Source organism: Cinclus cinclus, chromosome 35, assembly GCF_963662255.1.
Source record: "Cinclus cinclus chromosome 35, bCinCin1.1, whole genome shotgun sequence".
Lineage (NCBI taxonomy): Eukaryota > Metazoa > Chordata > Aves > Passeriformes > Cinclidae > Cinclus > Cinclus cinclus.
The window spans coordinates 101432-121025 of record NC_085080.1 but is presented as its reverse complement, the minus strand read 5'-3'; the positions used below and the strand labels follow the sequence as shown (position 1 = coordinate 121025).

Below are 19594 nucleotides of genomic sequence, written 5' to 3'. Positions count from 1 at the left end.
GGAGTGAAGGTGGCAGGGAGCAGCAGGGACAGGAGCCACAGGGATGTGGCACAGGCATCAGAAGGGCCCAGGCAGCTGGCAGGGGCTCTCCCCCTGGCCCAGCAGCAGCCCCGTGCTGTGCCCAAGGTGCTCCCACCAGGGGCTGGGCCCAGAGGCAGGGGGAGACTCCAGTCCCGGGGGCGGCGTCTCTGCCCCGATCCCCGTCCAGCCCAGCCTCCCCCGAGTGCGCAGTGACCGCTGGCATGGCTGCACTGGACAGAGTGACCTGTGGGGACATTGAGAGCTGCCCCCACTGTGACACTGCCCTTGGGATTTCACAGGCACCAAACAAATCACAGCCAGCCCTGCTCCTTGTGATGTCACAGGGACCAGAGCACATCACAGCACTACTCCTTGAGATGTCACAGGCACTACAGCACATCTCAGTCCTGCCCCTTGTGAAGCCAGAGTCACCAGAGCACATCACAGCCCCTCTACTGGTGATGTCACATGCACCAGAGCAGATCAAAGCCCCTCTCTTTGTGATGTCACAGGCACCAGAGCACATCACAGCCCTGTTCCTTGTGATGTCAAAGGCACCAGAGCATATCAAATTCCCCCTTCTTGTGATGTCACAAGCATCAGAGCATATCACAGTCTTTGTGCAGGACTATCCTTGTGATGTCACAGGTACCTGAACACATCAAAATCCTACCCCCTTGTGATGCCAGAGTCACCAGAGCATATCACAGCCCCTCTCTTTTTGACGTCTCAGGCACCAGACTACGTCACACCCCTACCCCTTGTGCTGTCACAGGCACCAGAGCACTGCACAGCCGTGCCCCTTGTGATGTCACAGGAACCAGAGCCCATCACACCCCTGCCCCTTGTGATGCCACAGGCACCAGAGCACGTTACAGCCCTGGTCGTCACAGGCACCAGACCACGTCACAGCCCCTCTCCTCTTGATGTCTCAGGCACCAGAGCGCCTAACAGCCCTGCCCCTTGTGATACCAAAGGCATCAGATAACATCAGAGTCCACCCTCTTCTGATGTCACAGGCACCAGAGATCATCAAAGCCCCTCTCCTTGTGATGTCACCTGACCAGGGAAAGACTCCCGCCCACCAATCAGTGCTCGCGATCTCTTCTGTATCTGCATAACCCCGCCCTCCAGTTAGCCCCGCCCACTATCGGCTGCTCCCGTGTCCGGGCGCCGTTTTCTCCCTGTTCCCTCCCCGTGGTCCCACTGAGAGCAGTACTGGGAGGGAAAGCACTCCCAATTCCTTCCCGGTTTTATAAATGAGAAACAAAGTCTCGATATTTAACAAAATTTAGATTACTTTATTTGAGATAGACGGAGCAAGCAGCGCTGGGGAACGTGAGGAGTCACCGCCCACTCCATGCTCCGTCGAACCTTGGTTTGCAGCTCCTTTTTATAGGATGGTTTTCCTTGTAGTCTCCGGACAGTTTGTCAAGCAGCCATGTGGTCTTGGTAGATAAGGAACAGTAGACGTGGGGGGTCTGGTCTTAACAGATAGGTTGGGATTGATTACACTAAGGCAGGAAATCTGGTATCGCAAAATCTTTCAGGTTGCAATTGATTATACAAAGGCAGGAAATCTGATTTTGCAATATTTTTCAGGCCGTGGGAAACCCCCATTTTACAAACTGGTATCAAATACAATTTACTGAAAAAAAACAATATTCATAACAGGGGATTTAAACAGAATGATTTCATCATATATGTTTTATCTAATGTCCATGCTTCATTTCAGACCTTAGTATTCTGGTTTATACAAACCCCAATACTTTTATGATTAACACGAATCTTTTATCAGTTATCACACAGGTGGTCTCAGGATGGCCCTCGGTGCTCTCAGTATCGCTCCCAGCGCTGCGCGGGGTGGGGCTGCTTTTTGGGTGTCGGCACCTGCCCGGGATGGGCTGGGAGCGGAGGAGGAGCGGGAGGAAGAGGAGAGACAGAGGGGGAAAAGGAAAAGGAAAAAAAAGGAAAAGGAAAAGGCAGGAACGTGAGGTAGAAAGGAGGGGGAGCAGCAGAATGAGGAGAAGAAAGAGCAGGATCTGGAGGGAGAGAAGGAGAGGAAGGGAGGAGGAGGAAGTGGAGGGGAACGAGAGGAAGAGGAGGAACAGGAAAAGGACAGAGGGAGGAGGGGGAGGAAGAGGAGGAGCGGAAGGAACAGGAGTAGGAGCTGCAGAAAACCACGCGGTTTCTCCGACCGCCCGCCTGCTCAGGCCGCGGCTCCCCCGGCTCCGGCAGCATCGCCTACCCGGGACCCGCAGGTGAGGGGGGAGGGGGAGCTCGCCCCAAATCCACTGGGGGTGGTGGGGGGAGGAGAGAGAGGGTCTCCGGGAGGGTCTTTTTTTTGCGGTCAGGGGATATTTGGATCTTGCAGGACCCCAAGCCGAGCCGTAAATGCCACTTTGGGGGTTCTTGGGGGATCCACGTGGCGATCGCCTGGTACCAGCGGGGGCGATATCGGTTTTGTGGCTCCCCAAAAGAGCTGGGGGTGGAACGCGGGAGCCCCGGAGTTGGGAGAATGCACAGGGGCGATCCTGGAGCCAGGGGACCCCCGGCAGCCTGGAGGGGTAGGGAAAGCTGGCGAAGAGCGGGGGCGGGGCCCCGAGGCTGAAAGGGGCAGTGACTTTTCGAGCTGGACTTGGGCACTGGGACCATCAAACCCAATGCACTTACCCCTTCTTTTGCCCCAAACCAGGATTTCCCATTTCCCAACCTTGGCCGGATGGAGGAGGAGCAGGAGGCTGCAAGGAAGAGGAGGATGCCCCTGGAGCCCCAGGCAGGTGAGGAGGAAGTCACTGTTGTTTTCCCTCTCTGTCCTGCTCCATCTCCCAGCCCAGCATCATCCCTAGCTGCAGGACAGCCCGGCTACCAACACTGTCCTGACAGGGACAGACTGGGGGGTTCTCCTTCCTTCTCACACGGAGGCAAATCTCATCCTCTTCTTGTCCTTCCTTCCCCAGCCAATGAACTGAAGACAGAGACCAGGGACGACAAATCCCTGACACACTAACTTGTGGAAGAGGCCACTTAGAGCAGCTCCACGACACAGGAATCCAACGTGGAGGAAAAACCCCAGAGATCCCGCATGAGGAGGGACTGCAAACACAGACCACAGAGATCTGAGGAGGACAGACCCATCCTGGCCCAGAAAGGTGGCTGGAGATGCAGCCAGAGCTCAGAGCTGGGTGTCCATGAGCAGCTTCACGATGGGGAGAAGCCTCACAAGTGCTCAAAATGTGGGAAGGGCTTCAGTAAGAGATCGTACCTGACCCGCCACTGGAATATCCACACTGGGGAAAGACCCTACAAGTGCGGGAAGTGTGGGAAGAGCTTCAGAGACAGTTCCGGCCTGTTTGTCCACCACAGGATCCATACAGGGGAACGGCCATATGAGTGTGGGGCATGTGGGAAGAGTTTCAGAGACAGCTCTGATCTGATCCGGCACCAGAGGAGACACAAGGGAGAACGACCCCATGAGTGTGAGGAGTGTGGGAAGAGCTTCAGCCAGAGCTCCCACCTGATCAGCCACCAAAGGATTCACAGCGGGGAACGGCCCTACAAGTGTGGGAAGTGTAGGAAGAACTTCAGAGACGACTCCAACCTAATCTACTACCAGAGGATCCACACTGAGGAAAAGCTGTACAAGTGTGGGGAATGTGGGAAGAGCTTCAGAGGGAGCTCTGACCTGATCCATCACCAGAAGATCCACATTGGAGAACGGCCCTACGAATGTGGGGAGTGTGGGCAGACCTTCATCCACAGCAGCAACCTGATCTGGCACCAGAGGAGCCACACAGGGCAGAGGCCCTATGACTGTGATGAATGCGGGAAGAGGTTTCTGACCACCTACCGTCTCCTCAGGCATCAGCGGACACACACAGAAGAGACCCCCTATGAGCATCCCAAGTGTGGGAAGTGGTTTCAGACTGGCTCCAATCTCAAGCATGAGCAGATTCACACGGATGAGAGACCCTTCCACTGCCTCGACTGCGGGAAGGGCTTCAGGTGCAACTCCAACCTCATCAGGCACCAGCTCATCCACACTGGGGAGAGTCCCTACGAGTGTCCTGAATGCAGGAAGCGGTTTCAGACCAGCTCAGATCTCCTCAAGCATGAACAGATCCACATGGATGAGAGGCTCTTCCGCTGCCTCAGCTGTGGGAAAGGCTTCAGGTACAACTCCAACCTCATCAGGCACCAGTGCATCCACACTGGGGAGACGCCCTATGAGTGTCCTGAGTGTGGGAAGTGCTTCTCCAGGAGCTCTCATTTGACCCGACACCAACAAAGGTACCACTAAGGAAATCCCTGTGGGTGCTGTGAGTGTGGGAAGAGCTTCATGCTCTGCTCCAGCTTCATCCCCCATGGGAGGATCAGTGCTGGATGATCCCCTGTGACCCTCATTGGGCAGAGCCCTGGTGATCCATGTTCTCATTGATCCATGTTGGGAAGACACCTGGCTGGGGGGCTCCACATCCTCCTGGCTTCCCGTGGGCACATACACAGACCAACATCAGGAATCTGTTGTGGAGAGTGGATTTGTCGAGTTCCAACCCCAGAAAAATCTCATCTTTTGCATCTTCTGATGGCATCAAGCAACACTGGATGGCTTTGGAGGTCTTCTCCAACATTAATCCATTGTTTTAATTCTCTCTGGCCCACAGGCATCTTCCACAGTTAAATGTGGATGGACTGGGGCAAAACCCACTTTTCCTAAAAAGGTTCTTCCCACACGCCTAAGCACATGGATGCTTTGCTGGCACAGACACGTGAATCCTTTTGTTTCAGCCTTGTTTTTTGTTTGTTTTTTTTTTTTTTGTTTTGTTTTTTGTTTTGTTCATCCCTTTGAAACCCCTGAAACTGGGGTAGAAATAAAGGCATTGAACTAGGGCATGGATGGGGACATGTGGGGGACATGGAAATGGATGGGTACATGGCCATGAGGGGGACAAGGACATGGGGTGGGGTCACGAACTGGGACAGCATCAGCACTACCACAGTGCCACCAGCACCTTTATCTTGACCATGGCAAAGCACTGCCTGATGCAGTTCCTGCCACCATGTTGCCACTGTCACCACCTTGGTGTCCCAGCTGAATGTCACCACCCACCAGGGCAGGATAGAGAACTTGTTCAGCTGGTGACAAGTGGCCTGGAAGCAGGTGACATCTACCAGGATATCCCAGAGCCACCTCACTCAGGAGACTCCAACAGCCCCCGGGAACAGGCTGGGGACAGGACAAGGATCAGTGTTCCCTGGGAGGTCACATGGCCTGGTGACAGTGTCCCCTGACATATCCTGCTTGGCTTCATGCACTGACATATCATGGTGGCAGCGTCCCCACAGGTATGGTGGCCTTGTCCTTGATGTGTGTCCTGGTGGCATTGTGTGCCCTCCTCCCTGTGTGTCCCTGTCCCTTTCCGTGTCTTCCTGTCCCCATCCCTGTGTTCCTGTCCCTCCCCCGTGTGTCCCTGTTCCCCGCCCCTGGTGGGGCCAAAGTCCCTGAGGTCCTGGGTCCGTGTCCTGCAGGGTATCCCCGTGTCCCTCAAGGTGTCGCAGTGTCCCTCAGGATGTTCCCGTGGCTGCTCCTGGCACTGAGTATCTGCTCCTGCCCTGGCACAGGTAGGGACATGCCATGACACCCCATTAAATCCCAGGACACCATTTGTCTTCTGATTTTGGGTCCTTCCCCTCTCTTTTGGGTCCATTCCCCCCTATTGTGGGTCATACCCCCCATGGTTTGGGTCCTTTCTCCCTGTTTTGTTTCCTTTCCCCCTTATTTTGGGTCTTTTCCCCCTATTTTGGTTGCTTTTCCTCTTATTTTGGGTCCTTTCCTCCTCTTTTGAGTGCCCTTCCCTTGCTTTTGGCACATTTTTGTGCCTCCTCCCACCCCCATCCCACCCCCTTAACGCTCTCTGTTCCCCCAGGCATGTCCCCAGCTGTCCCCCCACGCCGCATGGACTCGGTGCTCGACATCCTGGACGCCCTCGAGTCCCCGGCCCGAGGCGGCTCCCCCGGCACTGCCGTAGCCTTGGGGAGGGGGCTGGGGGTCTGCAGCACCCCAGGGTGCCAGGCGGTGCTGGGCGAGCCCCCCAGTACCCCCAAACGCCCCTCGGCTCTCACCCCGGGCCAGTGGCAGCTCCTGACCGAGCTCCTCCGCCGCGACCCAGCGACACCAGAGCTGGGGGCGGTGCTTGCCCCCGACGGCTCCACGGTAGCTCTCGGTCCCCTCCTGGCCGGCATCGAGGTAGGGCTGAGATCCGGTGGCTTTGGGCCACCCCTCCCCACCCTCGACCCGCCGGCCGACCCCCTCTTGGCTGTCACCATTGCCGAAGCTTTGGGGACATCGTTCCTGCTGGCTCGGGGGGGTGACAACAACGCCACCACGCTGGGACCCAGCGGCTGCTGGGACAACGTGGAGAACCCCCAAAATTACACCTTGAGGGGTCCCCCGTCTCCTGTCCCTGACCATGTGGCCATCGGGGCCATGGATGGGGTAGTCCTGGGGGTGCAGCTGGCGCAGGGACCTCTCCCGGTGGCTGAACTGCTCCGGGGCTACTACGGGGTTGGGAATGGCTCAGAAGTGGGGAGACCCCCCAGCAGTTACCGGCGCCGGGATTTTGGGATGCTGGTGGAACAGGGACGGCTGGAGAAGGAGGTGGCAGCGGTTTTGGGGATGCTGAAGACACTGTCGCCCAGCCTGGAGCTCCTGAGGGACATGGGGACACAAGAGGTGGTGGCCGTGGCTCGTCAGGCAGCGCAGGAATTCAGCGAGCGCTACGTGGGTACGGGCAGGGTGACACCTCCCAAACTGGGGTTGTCACCTCCCAGATAGTGGTTGTCACCCCCTAAACAAGGATTTCCTCTGCAGAAATGGGCGTTGTCACCCCCTAGGTGGAATTGTGACCACCTAAATACAGATTGTCACAGGTCAAATGGGTGTTGTCAACCCCAAATGGAGTTGTCACCCCCTAAACAGTAGTTGTCACCTTCCAGACAGGGATTGTCACCCCCTAAATGTGCTTTTCACCTCTAGACAGGGATTATCACCCCTTATGTCTCCACATGGCTTCTGCCTTGTTCCCAAATGGCTCAGGGGATGTATCCAGCCCCTTGTCCCCACATGGATACCACCACATCCCCAAGGAGCCCTTTGTACCCTGGTGGACTCTACTGTGTCCGCATCAAGCCCCATGTCTCCACAAGGCCTTTACCGTGTCCCCAAGATCTCAGGGGACACCTCCACCCTGTTGTCCCCACAGAGTGCCCAGCCATCGTGCCTCGCTGCCTGTGGGGTGCCCGTCCCTACCGGGGTACCCCAGCCCTGCTGCGGCCCCCGCTGGGCTCAGTGTTCCTGCACCACACCCTGGAGCCGGCACAGCCCTGCTGGACCTTCAGTGCCTGCACCCGTGCCATGAGGGACATGCAGCGCTTCCACCAGGACACTCGTGGCTGGGATGACATTGGCTACAGGTCACTGTCACCTCCCCGGGGTGATGGCACCCACCACAGGCCCTGGCATCCCTTGTGGGGATGGTCATTGTACCCTGTGGGCACTGTCACCCCCACCGGTTCTTGTCACCCCCCCATGGGCCCTCCCATTGTACCCCTGTGAGTACTGTTGCCCCCACTGGTTCCTGTCACCCCCCCCATGGGGCCAGTCATTGTCTCCCATGGTCCCTGTCAAGCCCCATGATCACTGTCATCCCCTGTGGTCCCTATCACTGTCCCACTGTGGTCCCTGTTCAATGTCCCCTTGCAGTCCGTGTCATTATCCCCTCACAGACCCTGCCACTGTCCTCTCACAGTCCCTGTCACTGTTCCCCCATGGCCCCCATCACTGTCCCCCTGCAGTCCTATCACTGTCTCTTCGTGGCCCGCATAACTGCCCCTCCATGGTCCTCACTACTGTCCCCCTCCAGTCTTAATCACTGTCCTCTCACAGTCCCTATCACTGTCTCCCTACAGTCCCCACCACTGTCCCTTCATGGTCCCTTCACAGTCCCCATCCCTGTCCCCACACTGTCCTCCTAAGCACCCACAGTCCCTCTCCATGTCCCTTTCCAGTCCCCACCACTGTCCCTTTACGGGACAAATCCAAAACCTCACATCCACCCCTGTCCCACCAGTCCCCATCCCCATTTCTCCTTTTGTTCCCATAAGCCCCCATAATATCCACCACTGTCCCTGCATTGTCCCCACCACTCTCCCTGCATTATCCCCATCCCTGTCCCTTTGCAGTCCCCACCACTGTCCCCTCACTGTCCCCATCATGTCCCCGCAGCTTCGTGGTGGGCTCAGATGGGTACCTGTATGAGGGCCGGGGCTGGCAGTGGGTCGGTGCCCACACCAAGGGCTACAACACCCAAGGCTTTGGTGTTGGCATTGTCGGTGACTTCACGGCCACCCTGCCGGACCCTGACACGCTGGCCCTGGTGCGGGATGAGCTCCTGCCCTGTGCCATCCGCTCTGGCCACATCCGGCCGGACTTCACCCTGCGAGGCCACCGCCAGCTTGGGCGCACCAACTGCCCTGGCAACGCCCTCTTCCAGGAGATCCAGAGCTGGCCCGGCTTCCAGGGGACACCAGTGCCACCAGGGCTTGGGGTGAGTAGCCTGGTGGAGTTGGTGGGAGGGGGTTTGGGGTCATTGGGAAAGACCATGGGTCTTGTCCACTCTGCAGTGAGGAGCAGCCCTGGCCAGGGAGCCTGGGATGGATGGGGACAGGAGAGGTTGGACACTGGTCTGGATGGACATCGGTCTGGATGGGCACCAAAGCCATGAATCCCACTCTGGATGGACACCAGACCCATGGATGCCAGCTGCACTCTGGTCTGCGGCCCTCCAGCCTGGCCAGCCCCCAGCCCTGATGACCACCAGCCCAGCCACACCCTGTCCCACTCCATTGGCCCACCAGCCCATCCCAGTAGCCCCAACCCCAAAACGCCCCACAATAAATCCAACTCTAAGACATTAGCTACGGGTAGTCCCTGCAGAGCAAGGGGGATACTGAGGCACGGGCTGGGGGCATGACTTTGCAATGATGGGAGGGGACTTTTGGACCCACCCTGGACACCCCAACCTACCCCTCAAAGGAGCACCCACCCCCTAAATTGACACCGGCAGCATCCCGAGCCCCCCAGCTGTCTTTTCGGAGGGATTCCAGGAGCCACCCTTAGAGGGGTGACCCGCTGTGTTCCCCTCGGTGTCGCCGGCGCGTCCCCAGCGGAAGCAGTGTCATCACCTCCCGCGGCAGAGGCGAAGAAGAAGGAGAAGGAGGCGGTGAGCGTGTGACTGAAACTCCTGCCCGGTCACACGGGGAAGCCGCGACAGGAACCGGGCGCATCAGCAGAAGCACCGCGGGGACGAGGGGGGGACACGGAGACAGTCCCCATAGTCCCCTCGGGGGGATTCTGCGGCCGGGGCAGTGCGGGGTCGCGCAGCATCCTCGGGGTGGGGGGGTGTGGAGGAGGTGGAAGTGGTGGGGGACCCCAAAAATGCTGACATCAGCCCTTGTAGGATGTGGGGCCCCCCCAGCTTTGGGGCGCTGGTGGCAAATTGGCGGGTGGTGGTGACAAAAAGCATAGGTGCCACCTCGGGGATGTCACAGGTCCTGCGGTGCCACCGTGCTCCCCGTGCTGAGGGTCACCCCAGGGTGACAAAGAGGGGATCAGGGGGTCCCCAGGGTGTGTGTGTGTGTGGGGGGGGGGGGGGGGGAGGGCGGTGGGACGGGACAGGGAAAGCGGGGCCGGGGCGCGACGGTCCCGCCTGCGCCCGGGGGCACGGGCGTGGCAGTGCACCTAGCATCCTGTCCCCGGCAGGGGTGGGGGCTGCGAGGGGCTAGGGTGGGCACACACTGAGTGGTCATCTCCTGGGTGGGCAGGGGTATCCCAGGGACGTGGGACTCCACAAATTGGGGACCCCTCGTTGAGCAGGAGAACCCAAAAAATTTGGACCCTTGGGTGGGCAGGGACGTCTCAGGGATGTGGAACCCCACAAAACTGGGACCTTTGGGATGCGCACCAAGAAAATTGGGACCCTAGGATGGGCAAGGGCACCCCGGGGATTTGGGACCCCGAGAATTGGGGACCCCCTCAAGGTGGGGATGCCAGGTTGGGGATGCCTTCCCCACCACGCCCAAGTCCAGCCCCTGGACTCCCCAGACTGCCTCCCACCCAGGGATTCCTAAAATGCCTCCCCCCCACCCCACAACCCCAAATCTAGCCCCAAAAATTATTCTCCCCATCCCACCAACCCCAAATTCATCTCATGCATCCCCCTAAGTGACTCCCCCCATCTCACCACACCCACATCTACCCCGTGGACCCCCAAAAATGCCTCTCCCTGTTCCACCACCCATAAATCCACCCCTGAACCCCCCAAACTCTACTTCCACCAACAGATGGAAGTGGAAGCCCTCCTGGCCACCCCCCAACCTCCCACCCTAATGAAGACCTACACATGGCTCACCATGACTACTGTCACCCTCAGGGGGGGACCCAGAAAGGGTCGGGGGGTCCTCGGGGAGCCAGTGCTGGGTGTGGCTGCAGGGCTGGAAACGGTCCTACAGTCACACCGACGGTGACAGGGGTGTCCCCAAGCCCAGCGCGTCCCAGTCGCTGTTCCAGAGGGTGTTCTCCACTCCCTCCAAGGCACCCAAGAATCCACGGGGACTTGAGGGGACTCGAGGGGACAAAGCCACCCCTGCAGCTGTACCTGCGCTCCGTGGGCAGGAGGAGGGGACACAGCGGCACCAGGGCAGAGCTGAGGGAGCAGGATGGGGCAAGTGAGGGGGGTACAGGGGGTGGGCGAATGGGAGAGAGAAGTGGGGGGAATTTTGGGGTGGTAGGTGGGGGGTGATAACTTCTCGGGTGATTGTGATGGGTGGGAGATGATGGGAATGGTTTGGGTGTCTTGGTTTAGGGGAGGTGATGACTTTTGGGGTGTGAGGTGGGAGGTGCTGGCTTGGCACAACCCCCTGGGGTGCCCTGTCTCCCCTGTCCCCAGGGGTTGTTCCGGCCCCACGTGCCCCTGTCCCCACATGTCCCTGTGCCAGGGCTGGAACTGTCGGTGACACCAGGTACTGGCACCAGGACCCAGCCAAACCGGTTCAGCTCCAGAGAGGCCACCCACAGGGCGGGCACAGAGTCACCCTGGCCTGGCCTCACACCTGGCCTGTCACTGTCACACTGCCACACCCACTGGCATTGCCACCCCATGGCCACATGTCCCCTGGTGGCATCTCCATGAGCATCCCGGGGCCTTTGGTGGCACCTCCAAGGCCACATATCCCTCGATGTCATCATATCCACGGTGGCATCTCCATGGCAGCCTGTGCCCTGGTATCACTACCTCCATGGCCATGTGTCCTCTGGTGTTACCACACCTGTGGTGGCATCTCCATGGTCACCTGTCTCTCATCCTGGCAACTGTGGTGGCATGGCCAGGCCACATGTCCCCCATCATTCCCATACTCCTCATGGGTGACAGGGGCACTGGGGGCACCCACACCCTGTTCTGTTCCCTCCCATGGCAGAGGCACACCAAGGCCCCTGGCAAGCTGCCCTGTAAATGGCCTTCTTTACAAGCAGCCAGTAAGGAAGGGCAGGGAATTGTTGCCATGACACTTAATTATTTCTTTCGTTCATCCAAAGAAGTTGAGGAATATTGTAGGTGCCGTACTTAGGAGGAGTAGAATGTCTGAGTTCACCAGGTTGGAACAGCTTTATTTTGGAGTGAAAGCTGAGTGCTGGATGCTGAAGTAATTTCAGAGAAGTTCAGAATGTGCTGATTTGGAAGGGACCCATCAGGATCATTGAGTCCAACTCCTGCCCTGCACAGGATGCCACAACAATTCCACCATGGGCCTGAGAGCACTGTCCAAATGCTTCTGCATAGGTCCAGTGTGTATGTGTGTGTGAGTGCGTGTGTGTGAAGTTTGCAGGATGCAAAGCAAAGCAAACTGTCACTTGATTGAAGGGTGAATGGATGTTTTTGAACATAAGCGGCCGTTTCCTAGCTGGCACATCTGTCTGTGCAAGATGTAGCCAGAAACTTCTTGGTTTAGATTCAGACTGCAAGTAGGACACAGAACATGACGGTGTGAATAGCTGAGCAGGAAAGCACCTAGCATCGGCATGTTTAGACAGAAGCAGTTTGTCTGTGTAAGATGGAGATGGACATGTGGGACTCTGGCAATATGACACTACACTCAGCTGAGAAACAAAGTGCATAGGTTAAGTGTGTGCTCTGAAAATGAAAGGCTGCAAGGAAAAGGCAAGGGGGCAGGTCAGCGAAAGCTTTCTGTCCTGGCCCATTGAGCTGTTTGAAGTGGAACCACTGCGCGGTTTCGCTAAGGACTCTGTGACACTGAGAGGATGTGGTCTTCTGTGTAGCTGAGAAGGAAAGTAAGAATCACCTGTCTGTCTGGCAGAGTCTGTAGGCTGCAAGGGGCAGGTGAAGGCCAGGCCTGGCTTTTAGCTGTGGGACTTGTTACAAGAAAGCAGCTGCTGGATGTTCTAAGCTTTTTGGGATCTGGAAGTGTGAAACTAGTAGACCCTGGATTTTCTTAGAATTGACTGCCCATCTACCATGCCACAGTAATTCAATAATCGAGTTCTTGTTGCACCTGTTCCATATACAGTCCCTGTATGAGAACATCATTAATATTTTGCACAGTCTGTACTTCAGCTGGTGCAGTATGTTGTGCTGAAGTGCAGAGTTTTGCTTGGTTACAAAAAGTAGTATTTTTATAGCCCAGGGGAAGACATGTAAAGGTGTATTTGTTTCTTCCCCAAGTAAATGCAAACTGATCTTGAGCAATACAGGGAGGAGGAATCATGAAAAACACATTAGCTACATCAACTACAGCATACCATGCTCCTGGCTGTGCCTGAATTTGGTGTACTAGTGTAGCATTCAGGAGCAGCAGCACTTATGGGGGATGTTTTTCTTGTTCACTGCCCTATAATTGCAGTTATTTGCCAGCTGCCATCTGGCTTTTTTACAGGCCAAACAGGACTATTAAAAGGAAAATGTATGCAACAAAAAACACCTGCTTGTAGCAAATCATTAGCAGTTGCTTGAATTTCTGCATCTCCTTGTGGAAATTTATAGTGCTTTATATTTACAATTTCTGTGGCTCTGGGGATTTCTGCTTCTTGTTGTACAAGTCCCACAGTGATAACTCTGGCATGTAGCCACTGCATGGTGCCAAAAACCCAATATGTACTGTTAATTTCTAATGTAGCACCCTGCAAAATATCCATTCCTAAAATGTATTGACCAACTGAAGCAACCATAACAGGATGTATATGAGGGTCCCAATCTCCAATTTGCAATTTCAACTTAGTAACCTTCCCTGCTACAGGTTGCTCATCTAATCCCCACATGGGAGCAGTAGTTTCCTGTATTCTTTCTGGGTTGCCATGAATGATAGTGACCTATGCCACTATATCAACTAAAACACATACTCCTTGTTTATTTGTTTTTGACCACCAAATAATACTTTGGGTAAAGTGACAAGTGTCTTGTTGCAACACATGGCAGTCCAGTATGAGGGTTTGGTATATTCCCTATTCATTAGTCACTTGTCCCACTGCCTAAGCTCCAGCTTCCTTCATGTCTGTACACAGATAAACCAGTGCAGACAGATCAAATGATGACCTTCTGTCTTCCCCAACTCCGGGTACTCCACCTTCCATCCTTTCTTGCTCTGGGAATTCTATGCCATACAACATAAGACTTGTACTGGTCGTCCATCTTTTTTGTCTGTGCTTGGTTGAGGAGTAAACGAAGGGGATCCATTCACTCAGGTCCCTTTGTCATAATTCCCCTGTTGATTCTCCTTTTCTGCTTTCCCCTGATCTTGGGCTGATTTTCTCTGACTCTAAACCTGGTAAATCCCCTAACTTACTTAATTTTTCCATCATGTGTTCAGTCCGGTTCCCTTGCTCTGATAAAATTAAGGGTGTTGATGATTGAGAGAGAGATGGGGACTACTGACTCGTGATCAGAATCTGAATTTACTGTGAGCTACGTATGCTTATATACCATTTTTAGGAAGGCTAGTAATTGTTTACTACATTCATTGGGTTAAACATCACACTGGCAAATTACATTTCTACTTAGTTAAATCTTCTTTCCCATTGTCAATCTTGATCCAATCTTCTTATAATCTTCAAAGCTGTATTTGGTCTTGCCAAGGCATCTTGGTTATCAAACTGCATATGCTAATTTAATCCACGGTACAATCTGTCTCATCTTCCACAAAGGACATAAGGTAGGCTTTCCATCTCTTTAAGTAGCCCTCTAGGAGAGTGTTATATATCCTGGGGTTAAGGGCTGGGCCATTTAAAGCTCAGGAAGCCCCATCATGACAATTTGCATTCCTTCTGCTTTAAGCAGATTGCAAACTTGTCTTAAAGTTGTCCATTCTATGGTCACAGATGGCCAAGCAGCATCACTGGTACACTGATCTGAAAAGCCACCTGCAACAACTGCAACCATTATTTGCCCAAACACCGCATAGCACTGACTGCACATATGTATCAGATGTAAGTCCCATAAACTTTTTAGCATCTGCATCATCTAGTAATACAAGTGTCAGCACCTTCCTTGATAAGACACAGTAGCCATTTTTGAGGTTTCTCCCCTTTTATTTGTCCAGTATTCCTTAGACTCCTTTAACTTCCTTAGAGCTATAATCAGTCAATTAATTTGTCTGGGCAGCTGGTCCTTTCCCCCATTCTCCAGCTTCCATTTGAAGACAGAACCTACACAATAGAACCTTCCTTTTCTCTTTCTTATTCACCCTCAACAGAGGAATCAGATTGATTAGCACTCCAAATGTTTCCATCCAAGGTCTCTGCATTCTATTCTGGATTTGTGACGATTGCATGGACTCATGGGCCAGCTGCCTTTTCTGTCTTTTTACCTCCCTGCCTAGCAACCCAAATGGCACATTTTTCTGCTAAAACAGCAATTTTTTTCCCAAGTTACTCACCCCGTTCTACAGCAATTACAAAAGCTTGACATTGTAACATTGTATCAGCTGACAACTGTTCTATTTTTTCATCTGGCTGGAACTTTTCACAAACTCTGCATTTTCTTCAACAGCAACTTCGTACACAAACAATAGGCAAACATATCTCCAACCAGCATGAGTCGGCCATCATTTAGCACGTGTCTGAGGAGCTTGCACAAATTCTCCCTAGTATTTCAACACCTTCAGGGTGTCCCCTGGACAGCAATGGCATGCATCATGTCCTCCTCACCCCCTCCACCCCAGAACCATGCCTTATATCTCCTCCCCTGGAGTGGAATTTTTCCATTTATGGCATCATCTCAGGTGTGGGCAGCTCATGACATGGGGCCACAACGGCTTCTGATACCACCTCCATGCTAGTAACAGCTCCACTACACATTGTTCCTCCTTCACAGGTTGAATTCCTATCGGCTGACCAATACATTGTTTCTCTTAAGGGTTCTTCACTGTCTGTTCTTCATTATCTTGTCAATGTACACAACAGTGGCCCAAATATGGCAGGGCCTTGGAGAAGCCTTTGGTTCCTGACACATTAGTGAAGGCCAAGGGTGGCAGCAGCTTTCTGTCCCAGCATATTTGGTTTGGAAGCACTGCCTCAATTTCTAATATTATGGAGGTGGTATCCATCTTTGCAAGGTGGTCTCCTGAAAGATTCAGTTTGGCATGTGCTTTCAACTTCTCAGAGGTGGTCTTCTTGAAATTTTGGCAGTACACATCTTTTGGAGAAGGAAAGTAGCTATGCTGACTCTTAGTGTGCAGTTGATCTAGTGCCCCAGGCAGGTAATGCCCAGGAACAGTGTTCTGGCAACTCTGCCTGGGATCAGTCCCTGGACATTTTGTATTTTGGAGGAGGGGATGTAATTTCTTTTGAGACGGGTTTCTAGTTCGTCTCTTTGGCAAAGCAAACAAGTTTGGATGCACACTTTGGGTGTTGTCAGTAAATTCCAAGACTTTTCCCAAAAGGCAGTTCTCTGAGTTAAAGCTGTTGATCTGTCAGTGGGAATGCAGACACAAGCTGTTGAGCTTTTTGCCCTTTAGTGTGCGAGCAGTCCCTGGTGCTGTTCCATTTGGATTGTGACTCTGTGAGACTGAAAGCTTAGGATGGTACCTAGAGCTGAAAAGGACAGCTCTGATTCATGCTGGTCGGAGAGATGTTTGCCTATTATTTGTGTACAAAGTTGCTGTTGAAGAAAATGCAGGGTTTGTGAAATGGTCAGCAGGACATTATAGGCCTCTATCCTGGACCAATATTCACCTTCATCCCCTTTCTCTACTATCCCACCTCTCCCCTCTCCTATTCTTCCTTTTCCTTGACTCTGGGACTCCTCAGACCCCTCAAAGCTCCCCAGTTTCCCATTCCTTGTATTTCCTGTTTGTGGCACTGTCAGAACCTGGCCTGTGGTTCCCCCATTTCATGGTTCAGAGTATCTGGACAGGACCCCATTTATGCAGGGCCAGAGTCGAGCCAGAACTTTGGGATTCCTACACCCAGATGGATGAGTGCCCCCAGCATAGCCACCCCTGTAACCTGGAGACACAGCAGATCTAACACATCCAGAGCAGGGACAGTGGGGTGAGCCAGTGGCTGGGGAGATCCATAGGAATGGGGGGGAGTTACCATCCAGTTTAAACCCAGAAGAGCAAAGAAAATTAAGTCTCTGTGTATAAAACAATGAGAACTTTGAATATTCAAAATATATCCAAAAAAGTTATTAAACCCAGGCAAGGTTAGATGTTGGTGAAAGAAAAAAGCAAAGAAAGGGAGAGGGAGAGGGAGAGGGAGAGGGAGAGGGAGAGGGAGAGGGAGAGGGAGAGGGAGAGGGAGAGGGAGAGGGAGAGGGAGAGGGAGAGGGAGAGGGAGAGGAGACGGCCTGGGGTGTGGGCGGACAGGTAGAGAGTGACAGGGATTAGATGGAGCACATCACCCATCCAAGGGTCCCAACGACGTTTCCTTGCTGCTGTCCATATGGTCTCGATGGTGAGGGTCCCCTGCAGCTGCTGCCATGCCACTACATGCCAAAGAGTGTAAATCCAGGGAATTAATAATGTACACTTTGGACAGGTGGAAATGCCCACTTGCCTCTCTTGCAGGCCAGTTTGTCCCTTGCAACACTGAGTGTCTGCTGCATCATGCTGCAGTGTTCTGGTGCTGAGTCTGGGGAGGGCTCTAATGGGCCATGACACCCCCTCTGCTGTCCTTCATGCGGATGTTGCTTCTTTCCTGAGGGCAAATACCCAAAACCTTCAGACCTCCATTCCACCCCCCCCTCCCCCTTCCCCCCCCCCCCCCCCCCCCGCCTGCTCCCCCAAACCTATGGTGCGAGGGTCTGCTCGATCCTGGCAGCTGATAGCCCTGGGGCTGAGATCTCCACCCTGAAGGTGTTAAGCTTGTGCTCTGTGAATGCCTCCAGCCCTGAGTTGTTAGTTTATCTTATCTTCATCAGTGAGCAGGGTAGGGCCCAAGTCTGGAGGCCTCTTCAGGGTGTGGTGGTGTTCTCTGCCGCTTTTGTAACACAGTTTTGCTATAATAGGCAAAAATCCTTAATGAAAATGTTAAGTCATAAATTATATTTCAGTCTCTGACAGGGGTCTGTGGGAATGGGATGAGATCTAGGGGATTGTGATGAGGATCCATGGGGCTGGGGATAGGATGTGTGGAGCTAGGATGGAAATTCGTGGGGATTGAACAAGGATAGAAAACATTAAGTGGGACCAGCACCTACGGTGAAGGATCCTTAGAATGCTGCCAGGTGGATCCGTGCTGCCTTCCCGACCTGGCTGGGGTGTTCCTAGGACACCAAATCCGATGAGGATGATGATGCTGGCAGCGATGACAGACACAGTAACTCAACACCACCTTGAGACTCCACCTGGATTCTGGCTCTGGGAAGCACAGGATGGTGAGGAGGGAGAGGAGAAACCCCATTCTGGTGCTCTGAAGTTCTGAATCCCTCTCCCAAATTCCCACTTCCCACATTCCACATCCCCAGCCTCACACCAGGAAATGCAGGGAGTGGGGAAACTGGGGAAACACCGGGACTTAGGAGGTCTGGGGGTCCCAGAGCCAAGAAAAGGGGAGGCTGGGGGTGAGGAGAGGTTGAATGGCCGGGAAAGAGGGTGCAGGGGGGGATTGGTGCAGGATAAAGGGGGTGCACAGTGTACAAGTTGCTGGGGAAGATGGTTTCAGGGAGTGCAGGGTCTTGCAGAGGGAATTCCAGGGTATTCCTATGCCCAGGAAAGGCTGTCCAGTGCTCCCCAGTTTCAAGGAAAGGGGAGTAATGGGGCAGGGTGACCTGGTATAGCCAGGAATGGATGACCTGGGTGTCTGGAGGGTGGGAAAGTAGGGAACAAGCATCCAGGTCCCAGAGTCAAGGAAAAGGGGAAGGCTGGGGACTGGTGATGATGGGATGGCCAAGAAAGGGAGTACACGGGGGTATTAGTGGAGGATAGGGGGTGCAGGATAAGGGGTCCTGGTGCCATATAAGGGGTTCAGGGGGTCCCAATGTGGAGAAGTTGGTGCGGGGGGCTGTCAGTACTGGGGTTGGGAGTGCAGGGGGGTGGGTCCCAGTGCACAGAACTGAAGATTCAGAGCAGTCCCAAGGTCAAGGAAACAGGGTGTACAGGGCTTGGGAGAAGCAGGGTGGGAGGTTCAAGGGATCCCCAGTGTCAAGCAAAGGTGAGTCATGGGTTAGGGAGAGCCAGAACAGATGGGGAGGGGGGACTTAGGGGGTTCCCCAGTGTTAAGGAAAGGAGAAAGGCAGGAATGGGGGTGCAGGGTGTCCCAGGACAAAAGAAAAGGAGGATCTGGAGGCTGGAGAGGCGGTGTGGCCAGGAAAGGGGGTTCTCGGTCGTTCTGTGCCAGGAACGGTGCATCAGGCAGTCCTGGTGCTCTTGAATTGCCGTTCAGAGCTCCTGGAGCTGGGAACTGCAGTTCGGGGGGAGTCTCAGGGTAAGGTAAGTCTGGGATAAGGGTGGGGAGAGACTTAGGGTTCAGGGTGTCGCTGGTGTTGAGGAAAGAGGGCTTGGGGACTGCGAGAAGCAGGAATGGATTTGGGGACTTGGGAAAGGCCAGAATGGGCACGGGGTGCCAGGTTCAAGGGAAAGGGAGAGGCTGGGGGGCTGGGAGAGGTGGCATGGCCAGGAAAGAGGATGGAGGGTGGTACGAGGGCCAGGGAATGGAGTGCAGGGGGATCTCGGCGCAGAGGAATGTACTGTTCAAGGGGGTCACGGTTTCAGGCAATGGCGATCCCGAGGTTCCGGTTCCCGGTAATGGCGGTTCAGGAGGTTCCCGCTGCTGGCGGTCCCACTCTCCCCTCGCCGCACCTCGGGATCGCCCCCAGCCCCAGCGTTCGAGCCATCGACGGCGCTGCTCTGCTGAGGCCCCGCCCACAACTCTGGTCCCGCCCCAGCACCGCCTCCCGGCCCGCCATTGGCGCCGCTCTTTGCTGCCCGCCAATGGCAGCCGGGAAAGCTCGTGACGAAGGAGACCTGGGCGGGGCCACGAGAACCTCCTGACCCGACAGGAATG

At 54.7% G+C, this 19594-nt stretch overlaps 2 protein-coding genes across 2 annotated transcripts in view; both read left to right on the top strand.

Annotated features, from left to right (window-relative positions):
* The window catches only part of LOC134055781 (zinc finger protein 345-like), a 45391-nt gene that overhangs the window by 2740 nt on the left and 23057 nt on the right, over window positions 1-19594 (top strand). Inside the window, exons 4-7 of the mRNA XM_062512243.1 lie at window positions 2235-2282; window positions 2376-2530; window positions 3053-3582; window positions 3640-4299. Coding sequence (XP_062368227.1) covers window positions 2235-2282; window positions 2376-2530; window positions 3053-3582; window positions 3640-4299 — 1393 coding nt within the window. The remainder of the gene's footprint in view (window positions 1-2234; window positions 2283-2375; window positions 2531-3052; window positions 3583-3639; window positions 4300-19594) is intronic.
* On the top strand, window positions 5592-15200 carry LOC134055845 (N-acetylmuramoyl-L-alanine amidase-like). The gene is made up of 9 exons (XM_062512314.1): window positions 5592-5643; window positions 5949-6806; window positions 7284-7494; window positions 8306-8627; window positions 9147-9302; window positions 10423-10601; window positions 10673-10806; window positions 13655-13707; window positions 15138-15200. Exons 1-9 carry the CDS (start codon window positions 5592-5594, stop codon window positions 15198-15200), a joined length of 2028 nt encoding a protein of 675 aa, XP_062368298.1.

Bases quoted from the DNA above. Each gene is read 5' to 3' on its own strand.
- LOC134055845 (XM_062512314.1), top strand. From the start codon at position 5,592: ATGTTCCCGTGGCTGCTCCTGGCACTGAGTATCTGCTCCTGCCCTGGC. The intron at 9,303-10,422 runs GTGAGCGTGTGA...TTCCACCAACAG, and splicing joins AGAAGAAGGAGAAGGAGGCG to ATGGAAGTGGAAGCCCTCCT. The intron at 10,807-13,654 runs GTGAGGGGGGTA...GTCTGTACACAG, and splicing joins GAGGGAGCAGGATGGGGCAA to ATAAACCAGTGCAGACAGAT.